The 12,838-nt window shown below is 54.8% G+C and overlaps 1 protein-coding gene across 3 annotated transcripts in view; it reads right to left on the reverse strand.

The window, feature by feature from the left end:
• PXDN (peroxidasin) overlaps window positions 1-12,838 on the reverse strand; it is a 67,119-nt gene that overhangs the window by 52,808 nt on the left and 1,473 nt on the right. Inside the window, exon 1 of one of the 3 annotated variants that reach the window (XM_019752024.2) lies at window positions 3,076-3,149. The exons of the other annotated variants lie outside the window; for them this stretch is intronic. Coding sequence (XP_019607583.2) covers window positions 3,076-3,095 — 20 coding nt within the window. The 5' untranslated portion in view covers window positions 3,096-3,149. Of the gene's footprint in view, window positions 1-3,075; window positions 3,150-12,838 lie in introns of those variants that run through there. 3 annotated transcript variants of the gene reach the window in all.

Raw genomic sequence — 12,838 nt, forward strand, 5'->3', positions numbered from 1 at the left:
ACGTCTGGGCACACACACGTCCGGGCACACACGCGTGCACACACACACACACACACACACACACACAGGAGGACTGGGGAAGGTGAGACATTGACGAGATATCAGATTATGTTAACATGTTAAATTTTTACATGCAATATTGTGGTTATTTTTTGAGGGCGTTCTTATCTTTTAGATACCTACTAAATATGGATGAAATGAAAAATAAAACTGAAAACAACAAATATTTAGTGGAAAGTAACATGTCCCTCTTGTTTACAGTGGAAAAGACCTAGTTACCAGCTTTAATACACAACATCAACAGTCAAGGCCAATACCGGCTGCTCATTCATGAGCTCACCCGTCGATTCACACCATGGATCCGCCGACGGTGAAAACCACATGCCCTTCTGCAACTCGTCTGTCACCTTCCAGGCCGAGCAGACCCTGGCCCTGTCCCTCTGCACACATGGCTCCCAGGCGGTGCTGGTGAGTCATCACCCACTGAAGGTCAGCCGCAGCCAGGGCACCTTCTGTCTGCACTAAGTCCCAGCCCCAAAGCCACCCGTTTCTCCACTCACAGCGCTCAGGGCGCCCTCCTGCAGCCTCAGGTCTGCAGCCTGCGCGTGACGGCCCACGTCCATCTCCAGGGTCCCTGAACTCGCACCCTGAACATCCTACAAGCAGCCTAGCGCTGGACGGACGGCTTGCTCTCTGTGACCTTGACTGTATGGTTCCCACAGCTACGTAGCCGGTAGCTCTCCCACACTTGACAAATCAATTCAAATCAACCTTCCAAGCCCAGACAAAGTCGCCACATTTCCGTCCATGAACACTTTGCAGACTGTGGAGGCCTGGGCGCCAGGATGGAGTTACGTCCTCTCACTGTGCGTCTTTCTTCACACCACCTCGTTCCCAGCCAAGAGAGCTCACGTTTGTTCCCCGGGGCCCCAAGCCCACAGTAGCAGGGTGAGCACAGAGGGTGCATGAAGGGGCCACCCAGGCAATAGCAGGTCCCGCCCAAAGCAGGGGGCTGTGGGGTGCAGAGTGAACCCTCCGACAATGCCCCACAGTGGGGTCGACTTGGGCAGATTCTGAGTCGGTCAAAGCTCCCTCCCCACAGCACACGTGTTCTTACACGGACCCTCCACCTCTCCAGGCTGGTGAAACCTGAGTCAGGTGGAGTGCAGCCCTGTACGGAGGGGGTGTGTCGCGTGAAGGGAGGCGCCCACAGAGGGCATCCAGTATGGCCGGAGCCGCCCATCGGCCCTGCTTGCCACCTGGAGGGCTGGGGGCACAGCCACGACTCATTTCTTCTGGAAGCAGGCGCTCAGCATGATGTGACGATCAATGCTGATGGCCACGGGATGGCAGGGGGACAGTGACACAGGCCCCGCTAATCGCTCCTCGCTGGCTGTGGGCTCAGCTCCAGGGACACACAGAGGAGCAGCACCGGGAGGGGGTCGGGGTGAGGAGTGTGTGGTGGCCCCACGTGGAAGCCACTTAGTAACCAAAACGGCACAGGTGACATGGCAGGAGTTTCTGTGCCCCACGGATTATGGGCTTTGGGGTTCACGGGTTTTCTTTTCCTCAATGTGATTTCAAGGTCTTCTTAAATGAATGATCTCACTTACACAGTAAGTAAAAGGTGCTTTTCTTTTATGTTTTAAAATAAAGTAATCAAGTGACTTTCTGGACTATTTGGGGCTCAGGGAATAAAACTCATTCAACAACTTGCATTCCTGAGCAGGAGCGGAGACAGCTGCAGACCCTGACCCCTCTCTGCATCAGTCCAGGGCCACACGTGCCTTCCCCGGGTGTCCACGCTCCAGCTGCCCTCTGCCCCTCCAGTGCGGGGAACTCGGCGCCCCCCACAGGGCTTTCCTGGCCCCTCTGGAGCTTCTCTGAGCCTCCTCCTGCCTGTGGCTTTCAGCTCCCACTGCTTGCTGTTTGTCCCCGTAACCTCTAGTTCCAGTTCCTCAGAGAGACCTGTCTGGGTCAAGCCTGCCCAGGAGTAACTGGCCAGCACAACGGCCCAGGTCCAGCCCGCTGTGACTGGGTGGGTCAGGGTCACGTGTCAATCAACAGGAAACCTGTATCAGCCAGGGTTCCCCAAGAAACAGACCCAGGAGTGGAGAGGAGGGCAGGGGGTGGAGAGCGAGAAAAGGATTTCCTTTAAGGACCGGCTTGTGTCTGTAGGGTGGGCTGCAGACGGGACACTCCTGAGTCCCTTCTGTCCGAGTCCCAGGACCTGGAGGCAGAATTCTTCCTGCGGGGGGAGGTCCGTCTTCAGGTCCTAAGCCCTTCGACCGATTGGACGGCGCCCACCCACACTGGGGGAGCAGGGAGGCATCTGCTTTACTCAAAGGCTACTGACGTAAATGTTGGTCTCATCTAGAAACACCTTTGCAGAAACGTCCAGAATAATATGTGACCAGGGGTCTGCGTACTGTGACCCAGCCAACGGTGACACGTCGAAGAGCCTGGCAGAGCCCAGGCAGGTTGGGATGTACCCAGCTCGGCACCGAAAACGTTACAACCGAACAGGTTGCAGAGGGGCCAGACGGGCTCTTGAAGTTCCGCAAAACGAACGGATAAATGCCACCGGGCACACACCCAGGACAGCCCCAGGCAGCCAGAGTCACACTGCAGCACAAGCCAAGCAGAAGCCACTGCAAGATTGATTTGGGCTCGTTTTTCTAAAGGCTTCAATCAGGCTGATTGTGTTTAATCACCTCCCGAAGAAATGGGTCATAGAATGGAGGCCACAGATGCCACGTCTTCCCAAAAGGCTGGAGCACCTCTGGCCAGCGACTTCCTACATACACACAACTGATGTTTTCAGGAAGACAAGTGCAGCCCAACTTAACTATCAATCGAGAACTGTTCTCAAAGGTAAAAGAGATGTTTCCGCCAATCAGAAAAGATCCGATGCCAGGAGAGCTAGGCCAGACAGCAGACACAAAGCGGACGTGTCTGGGCTGACCCATCAGGAAAGGCTTCTGAGGGAGGAATTATAAGACGAGCCCCAAAGAGAATAAAAGCAGAGCCATCCCTCCTGAAAGCCCCCCAGGTGGCCCCTTGTTCCTGCCTCACCTGCCGTGCCCACAGCCCATTCGCTGGGCAGCTGCATGGTCTCTGTCTTTGCAGGGACTTTCAGAGTTCTTGTGGTCTTGCAGTCCTGTCCAGACAGAAAACGAGAGGCCCCTGTAATGACCGGGTGCATCTCCAGCATCTCCTTTTCTCCAGCCCTCTAGCTGGGCTGCCAGTCCCGCTCCCACCCTGAGGACGGCAGGAAGCAGCCGGCTGTAGAGACACAGGCACCTGGCTATGATGGGACGGCCTGGCCCCTCCTGGACAGTGAGCACCCCAGCAGCAAGGTCTGGGTGTCCAGCCCAGTGCTGGACACTTAACCAGGAGTCCAGTAATGGGGCTGGGAGAGAGACGTGACAGGTGGGCAGATGGAAGGCCCAAGGAGTAGGTGGGAAGGTGCAGGGGGGGGGGGATGGTGGATGGACAGATGGGGGGGTTATGGAAGGATGGAAGGATGGAAGGATGGATGGATAGATGAATAAATGGACAGACAGGTGGGTGGGTGGGTGGGTGGATGGTGGATGGGTGGGTAGTTATGTGATCCAAGGCTGGATGGATGGATAGATGGGGTGACACATGCACTAACCTAAAAAAAATTATACAACAAAAAGACATGCACAAGAAAACAAATGCTCAAGGTTAATATTTAGCCTCCTGTTGCCAGTACAAACATGCTACATGTCTGAATAAGTTAACAATGATGACCAACTGTATCCACTCTAATTGCTATTTTTAAAAGTTAAAGTATTGCTCAGATGGTTACAGACTTTTAGAAATATTGTTTCAGTCCAGGAAGCGACAAGCCTAATCTAGGTTCCCTTTCCGTAAAGGAAGCCGTGATCAGGACAAACAGCACAAATTTAGAAAGAACGTCAGATAAACCACAGCCCTTGTTCCACTGGTGAAACAAACACACGCGCTCACATATGTCCACTCTCATGTTTCCTTCCACAGCATTTCCGAGTAAAGAGAGGTCCTGCCTGAGAGCTGTGACAGTGCTGTTTTACTCCACAGAAAGAGAAATACGCATCTACAAGCTCCAATCATGGGAAAGACAAACTCTTCCCGTGACTGCCAACGTCAGCCTTACGTTTATTTAGAATAACTGAGTTTCGTTTCTATTGTCCTTAATTCTTAGCAAACAATTAACATTCAATCTATGTCAGATGGCATTTTAGGAAAGTTGGGAAGAGAAAGAAAAGCAGAATTCTGGAGCATTTCCTGGGTCCCGTCCCTGCACTTCACAGGTGCTGCCCACACAAAGAAAACCAGACGCTTCTTAAACATTTGGGTTTGGTCTGTTAAGGAAAGCTGCGATTCCCAGATGCATTGACAATTCTGCCCAATGGTATTTCCTGTTTGCATCAGCAGTATCTGCTTCAACTATAGTCAGTGCACAAAATAGCGGAGCAGCCACGCCCTGTGCACGCACAGCTGCTCTCCACCAGGAGAAACAGCCCACGCAGCCCTCCCGCGAGGCCTTTCCTGCCATTCCCCCGTCTGGACTCCTCTGCAAGCCCACATTTTAATCAGCGTGATTCAAAAAATCCAGATCGTGGTTACAAAACAGCAGCTCCCAGTGTGCTAGGCTCTGGGTGCGGCGGCTTACATACATACCCTTCATTAGCCCTTGAGATGCTCCTCCAGAGGGGAAACCGAGGCTTGGCGGTGACGTAACCTTGCACAGGGTACATGTCAGGAGAGCACAGGGCCAGGATGCCACACCCAGCATGCCGCAGGCCCCAGGCTGCTTCCTCAGCCCTTGGTTAGGCTTGGGGCAGACCCCTAAGTGTGAGGCATCCCACTATGGCTGTAAGTGCAGGTCACATAAGTTGCCCTCGAGTCATCCAAGAAATACACCCCTGGCATTTGGGAGGCACGCACAGTAGCAGAAAAGTGCAAACTAGGAAATGACCCATAATAAGAATTTAGTTAAATACATTTGCAACTCTAAAAAATGTATCACGTGGCCGTTAACAATGATGGTACAGAATTCTAACTGATGCAGACACAGGGCCACAGTGTCATCAGACTTTAAAACGTGCAACGTGTACTACAGCACAGGACATCACTCATGACCCATTTTCTGAGATCGATGTGCATACACAGGCAGGCAGACGACAGACAGATACTCGTAGATACAGAGTAGAGGTGGATATAGATAGCTACAGACACAGACAGACGAGCGGTGATAGATGACAGACTGATGGATGTAGATATAGGTGGATATTCAGACATACTAGCATTTCTGAGCACACAGCACACGTAGAACTGTGTGTATGTGTGTATCTGACCACATGTCAACAGTTTCCTCTATAAGAATGTAGTTTGTTCTGCTGCGTTTAGCTGCATTTTCATTTTTCTACCACGAACATGTACAACTTGCATAAAAATATTTTAAAAGTTGTAAAAGAGAAACAAACAGGATGATGCAATCAAGTGGGTAAGGGGGCAGGTTTCCCAGGCCCCTCACTGCAGCTCTCGGGGCAGGTGGGGGGCGAGCTTCCACAGCCCTGCACCCACACAGCCCCAGCGCCTGCAGGGGGTGGGGGCTTGCAGAGATCACGCACTTCTGCATGTCGGAATCACGGGAAGCACACGGGGGGGAATCCTCGGGCAGCGGGCAGACTCTGGGGCGGCCTTTCCAGACACTCGGGTGGCAGGAGCATAAACACATCCCAGAAACGGCAATTCCTGGTTCCCTGCAGCTGTGATCCAAGCCCAGGACAGGATTCCTCCTGGGTTTTCTCCTTCCCGTCCCCCACAGCACGCCCCCAAGCCTCAGCCTGCACATCTGCAGCGACAGGACCCAGGACCCCTGGCCTGCCAGGTGCCTTGGAGGGAAGGCTTTTGTGAAGCGACTGTGGGTGACGGTCCCTGAGGCCGCCTGACAGTCCCCAGATCACCACACTGGGCCACTCCCTGTGCAGGATAAACAAACGGCCTTCAATGCCCAAGTAACCAAATTCTTCCTGTTGGAAGCACATGGCATTTCCTATGGTGGCATCTGGAGCCCACAGCTGCGCTGCCGGAGGCAGGCCGGGGTTGGGGGTAAAGTCCTTCCTACAGTGAGGACAGGGGCCGTCTCGCAGAGCCCTGGCTTAGACACGCGGTGAGCACGCAAAGGATATGAACCACGAAGGGGCGTCATGCACTGCAGGCCAGCACGACGTGGCTGTGGCCAGTGGGCTACTCACATGTCACCTCCCATCCTGGACACCTCCCTGGACACCTAGGCTGTGGCTGGGGACCCAGAACCCCAGCATCCAGGCCGGGGCAGGTGCCCTGCGCCCCCTGAGCGCCGCCAGCAGCAGGGGCGCGTGACCTCTGGGTGGCTTGGAGCTCCAAGCCTTCCCCTGTCCTTCCCCCTCTTTCTTCTTCAGTGACAGCCTGGCTGGCCAGGGACTGAGGGTGGCAGAGCCACAGGATGGCCAGAGCCTGGGTCCCTAGCCACAGCTTCAGCCAACATTTTCCTATAGGGCCTGGTGGTGACGACTGGGGCGGGTCCTGACTGTCCTCTGCCTTTGCTAGTGGAAGGCAGCCATGAAGCGGCTGCAGACGGAGGGCTCAAACTCGTCCGTGCCACAGGTCAGCCGCAAAGCAGGCAGCCTCCGGTCTGGCCAGCTGAGCGGCTACCAGCAGAACCTCCAGCAACAGCTGCCTGTCCCAGAGCCTCGGCTGTGGATTCCAAGAGCCAGGCAGGAACTCACATTGTTTAAGTCCACTGAGACCTGGGATGTTTCTGACAGCAGCTGAAAATCCCCCTGGCAGCACCCCAAAGGCAAATGGAGAGCCAGGGTGAAGAGGCTTAACTGTCCTCTACTCTGACTTGGGCGTGTGAGAGGTCACCGTTCTATTCTAATCCTTTCTCACGTTTTATCACACTTGGCTGCCAAAGAATTCAAAGATTTTCAAAAATTACCAAAAAAAAAAAAGTGGGTGGGACTTCTGCTTCTGAACAAGATGGAATCAGTCACCTCCTGCCTGACACAAGGAAGAAGCTGGCAAGACACACGTAGCCGCGGTTTACCAGACTGTATATGGGCAGCTGTGGACACAACCCTGCGACTGAAAATGAGCGAGGTAGCCACACAAGTGCCCAGGCCGCTGCCCGGAGAGAAGAGGCCCGAGAACTCGCGGGAGCCCAGGACACAGAGCGAGCCCAGGGTCTGCGTGCTCAGCTCGGTCCTGACTGGTGCCCATGTGGGGATGACCAGGAGAGCCAACGGGACCCAAGGGGGAGGAAAGGAAAGACTGAGACCAGAGCAGAAACCAGCAACACAGAAAACAGAGCGAGGACAGACAAAAGGCACTGAATCCAGACACAGGCTTTGCAAAGATCAGTAAAGCTGATGACTCTGGGCAGACAGATGAGGTCAGAGCGAAGACACAGCTTTCCAACAGCAGGAACAAGACAAGTGACGTCACCACAGCCTCGGGTACCAACGATGAGAGGAACAACTTCATGATATTCTGACAACTCGGTGACATGGGCAGTCTCCCTGCAGCGATCACTCAGGAGGAAACGGCTCCCCAGAGCCGCCGGATTCACTGGACAAAGTGAAGTTGTAGTTGGATCTCTTCCCACAAAGACAGCCCCCAGCAGGGAGTCTTCGCTGGGTAGGGCCCCTGGCCCCTGGGGGAACTAAAACCAGCTGTACCCTCTCCCAAAACTCGCTCCTCAGCTGAACTCCTTCGTGAGTGCGGCTTATCCCGAGAGCAGACACCAGACAAAGACATTCCAGGAAGGGAACAAAGGCCAAACCCCAGCCAGGCGGAGGCAGGGGGCTTCTGGGAGTGAGGGACCCTCTTACCCTGACTGTGACCACGGCTTCACACACAAGACATGTCAAAACTTCCCAAGAGCAAATGTGTGCACCTTGCCAACTGTTAACCTTGCCAACTGTTAATTATGCCTCAATGAGGTTTTTTTTTTTCTTAAAAGAAAATTCACCCAGGCAAAGGTCAAGAACAGGGACAATCAACGATTAAGCTTCTACTTCAGACCTCACTGCAGAACAAGACCTGCTGGCCCCACAAGGGACCTTTGAGCTGCACGGGCCCCCACACAATAGCGTGGGGCTCAGCTCTGCGCAGCTGGGCAGCAGGCAAGGGGTGTGGCCACACCTGCACTGTTCTCGGTGCTCAGTCCCGAACAAAACGCCACTGAAACACGTCTGACCCTGGGACATACAGAGGGCGGTCTCTCCACTGCAGCTCTCTGGGTGAGATCCTGGGGGCGTTACTCTCCCTTTTCTCGACCCCTTAAGGGTGCTGGGAAACAGTGGAGAGAGGCAACAGTTTCCAGGATAAACTAATCAACAAATTACAAGAACCACTCCCACATCACAGCCAGGAAAAGGGGAGCCTGAGAATTAACCCACGAGACACAGTCTGACTGACCTTACTGCCGTCTGAGTGACATCACAGGAGTAACCCTTTGAGATGTCTCTTGGTATTTGCCTGTGTGGTGTGTGGATCTGTGGCGTCTGAAGAGAAGCCAAGGGATGAGGGGACGAAAAGCATGATTTCTATTTTTCAAAATCGACTTAAGAAGGATTTTAAGCTGTGGATGGTAGTAGTGAGCAGTAATCATGCCTCAGATAGAGCTCAATAATGTTATCTCAAACACCCAAGAAGCAAACCCACTGAGCAGTGCAGGTGGGACCGGCGGCGCTCAGCCAGGCCCCGTCCGAGGGACCGGCCCACACGAAGCGCCAGGAACACCCAGCGTGTCTGAAGTGACCCATGAACATGGCGGTCAGTAACGCAGAACTGCTTTCAAACTGAATTCACCAAAAGGGTATTTTCACGTAATTCTCAGTTTGGGGGTACCCCCCCCAAAGTGTCATGATTAACACGGTGCGTACGGCGGGGTTTAAATCCCTCGTGAAGATTCTCGTGATCCGTACGCAACATGTTAAAATGCACAATAAAGCTGGACGTGAAGTTGAGGAGATCGTGGCCTGACCCTACAGGGGCGTCTGCACGTCCACACAGCCATAGGAGGCCAGAGGACCCGGGTCCGCTCCCCGGCCTGGGCTCTGACTGTGGACGGGGGCCCCCAGGGCCCGCACGTTCACCACCAGCATCTATTTCCGTTTCTTGTTGTCAAGAGCCTGGCATCTCCAGTCAGAAGGAAACCCACTCCCACTTGGCCGACGGAGCAGCATGGCGCGTGTGCAACTGCCAGCGTCTACCTCCTTTCCAAACTGATGACGAGATCGGCTCTGGGGATGGGAACGTGTCACTGGCTTTGTTGACATTTTTGGTGTTGAACCTCTAGTGGGTGTGGTGTGGTGGCCAGCCTTGTCCAACACCCACATCTTATAAGAAGCACACCCTGTTTTCCTGAGGCAAGGGGCCCAGCCTGCCCCCAGCCACAACAGGTCTACCTGGGGCCCCAGGGGCGTGGGGGACACAGGACACGCAGGTCCATTCGCACAACGCCCAGCACGTGTGCCGGGCACCCAGTCATTCACGTTGCTGCGGCTGCTCTGTGGCCTCCAAAGGGAAGCCAAAGCTGCCAGTCGTCACTACGTAGGGAAACTGAGTCACAGAACTGCGTGGAGAAGGAAGCCATGTCCTGATGGTGGCATGTGGCCCCCGATGGAGCCAGAGCTGCGTCGAATCAGAGTCCCAGGGAGGGAGGTGTCTCAGTACAACTATTCCCTCTGCCACTAAAGACACAGAGGAGGGAGGGAGGGCGTCGGACGCAGACAGCGAGTGCCTGAGTCTCTATCTTCCCAGGAAACTTTCAAACATAAGTGTGCAAATGTTCAAGTGGCGGCTGTGACGGCACAGGGCCGTCCCTGGTGGAGTGGCCCACGACGTGACTCGCACAGCTTCTTGGGAACACTGAGGGGTGTCCTCTGAGCCCAGCACGCCGGTGTCTAGAGCTCATGGCCCACACCGCCCCACTGGGCACGTAGCCGTGGGAGAAATATTCGTAAAGATAAATTAGTCGTCCCCCCGGCCCACGGGGATGGGTTCCAAGACCCCCATGGGTGCCAGAAACCACAGACAGTACCAAACCATGTATATGCTTTCTCCTAGACATACAGCCCTACGACACAGTGTAATTCATGAACCAGGCACAGTAAGAGACTGACGGTAACTAACAATGAGATGCAGCTGTAACGGTGTGGGCGCGTGGGCTCTCTTGCACCTTTTCACTGAAAGGAGGCGTTTTACCGCTTCTCTTGGGCGGCAGAGCTGTCACATCACATTCAGGGCCAGTGTTAAGTGGAACCGGGTGACCTGAAGGCGTGACGACCCCGTTGCTGCTACAAGACAGGGCTGGAGGCCGGCGGGGGCACATGCAGCCACTGGCCAAGGGGCTGGACAGAGGGCTGACTCACGTCCCGGGGGGCACAGCGGGCCTGAGCGAGATTTCATCACGCTGCTCAGAATGGCGTGCAATTTACAACTTAGGAATTGTTGCTTTCTGGAATTTTCCATTTAATATTTTCGGACTGAGGCTGACCTGGGTAACTGAAACCACGGAAAGCGAAACCATGGAGAAAGGGGGGCTACTGTACCGATACCTCCATATTTTTTAAATATTCCTGCGGTGCTTTTCAACTGTCATTGAGCTCTGGTGACAATAAAGCCTCCGACCTCATTACAACAGTCAGTTAAAGTGGTAATTTGTTTCTCTCAAGCCGAAGGCCCCGACTTAAACTGTTGACCCAGACTGCTGTCCTGGTGGCACGGGCGTCCTGCACAGCTGGTGGGCGGGCCGGGGGGCTGCCTTCAGGGTACCGAGCCTGTGCTCCCCGAGAAGACACCAGCTTCCCCGGGAGGCAGGGCCGCGAGGCGAGCTAGAGGACTGTGCCAGTGCCCTCACTGCCGGCCCCGCCGGGCTCACACCGTTTCTACCTCAGCTCACCTGTGCAAAGCAAAGCTGCTGCCAAATAAGGTTCACCTGACAGCCCAGCTTGGGGCGGGTGAGCAAGGAAGCTGGGATTCCAGGCGCCAGTCTCCAGGGACGAAGCAGGAACACTGTGTGGACATGGGCCTGATGACCAGCATCCACGCACCCAAGCCCGCAGCCCTCACACTGGGTATTTCATGAGGCGGGAGTCAGATGTGGTCCAAACACACAGTGGGGGCCAGAAAACTGAGGAGTGCTGACACAGCTATGTGGCTGGAGGCAGTGCCCCCAGGGCAGGTGGACCTCTCCCTGGCCCCACTGTTTTGGGGCCAGTCTCCAGGCCACCCCAGCCCACACCCCAGCCCCCTCCCGCAACAGGGTTTCCTGTCACATGGCCAGTCTGGGACAGCTCAGAGGCTTTGGAATGGGCTGCACCCTGGGATGGGTGTCAGTTTTGAAGAGCTCATTCCCACGACCTCACTGCAAGGAAAGGGGGTGGGGTGGGGGGCAGAGGGCCAGGACCCCAGTGAGGGACGACAAACAGAGGAAGGCAGGGCAGTTTTCACACCAGCCTGACTATCATGGTGACAAACTTCACCGTAGTCTAAACAGTGTGACGTTCAAAGTGCAGACTGCTGAGCTGACTACTCACACCTGACCCTGCAGCAGGCAGCCGGGCGCCCCGTGGCCAGGACACGCTGCGCTTTCCAGTTGGCCTGACGGGGCCACACCACACCTCAAGCCCAAGGTGGCCTTACACCACTGTTTTCTGAAGCCCAACCTCGAATCGCAACAGTCCAGGGTCAGGTCTGGCTCCGACACACCCTGAAACTCGCAGGGAGGGAGGTTGGAGAATTTTCCAGCAACTGGAGTCAACCATCTTGGGGGGGGGGGGATGGTGTGATGGTTGGATGGCCCCACACACTTTGGGGCCACTTTAAGTCTCCAATTTCTACCAAATAAATTTTAATAGAAAATAATAGCATATCACGAGCAGAGACTTGGGAGAAAAGCTGAAAAGTGAATGAAATATTTCTGCACAAGTGGAATTTGTAACGTGACTGCATCCTACCTGGTGGACGGGGCCCAGAGCCCACATCACCAGGCCATCCCCAGAAGTGGCCTCCTCTCCCCTCACTGCCCATATCTCCGTCCTGCACCCCTTCCGCCTGTCTCCTCCCCAAACCTCCCGCCCACCCCCTGCCTCTCCGCTTGTGCCCTCCAAGGGACCAGCCCCTGAGCAATGCTCCCCAGCTAGAACCTGTCACACCAGGACTCAGTCTGTCCAGTCCCGCTGTACCCATGGGCAGCGATGGGCACGTCCTCCCCGGAACTGAGTTTGCAGAGACGTAAAACAGGTATGATCATTTCACCGTGATCTGCTTCGTTCTACCGGGACTTGGTCATTTGGAGTCACCCTGCCTGTGTCACAGAATGGGGTGCCAAGCAAGCATGGTCAGTGCAGGACACTCTCAAAACTGCAGAAACCCCGGACAGCAAAAGGAGCAAGTTTATGCAAATGACAGTGTGAGTATCATGCCCCTGGCCTAAGCTGCCCTGGCTGTTCCACACTCCGGTTCTGTGGAGGATCCGTTTTTGTTCACAACACTCATGCTTGCAAACACAGCTCTTCTTAAAAAGCTATTAAGACCTGAAGGCAGAGCACAGTGCAAGCATCAGACATTGGCCAGATGTGAAAAATGGCTTCAGGGTCCAAGTTTTTTCCACTGACTCACTGAAGAACGAAATTACCCGAATCCAGAAAACCTCTTTCGCATCCGCCTCCGGCGTCTGATGCCCTCCTGGCCGGCGGTGCGCGCTCGCTGGACGGGAAGCCGTATCTCTCTCCGAGGAACAATTTCGCGGGCTGAGAACTCCCGCCAAAGACCC

This window comes from Rhinolophus sinicus, linkage group LG05 (assembly GCF_036562045.2).
Source record: "Rhinolophus sinicus isolate RSC01 linkage group LG05, ASM3656204v1, whole genome shotgun sequence".
NCBI classification, from domain to species: Eukaryota; Metazoa; Chordata; class Mammalia; order Chiroptera; family Rhinolophidae; genus Rhinolophus; species Rhinolophus sinicus.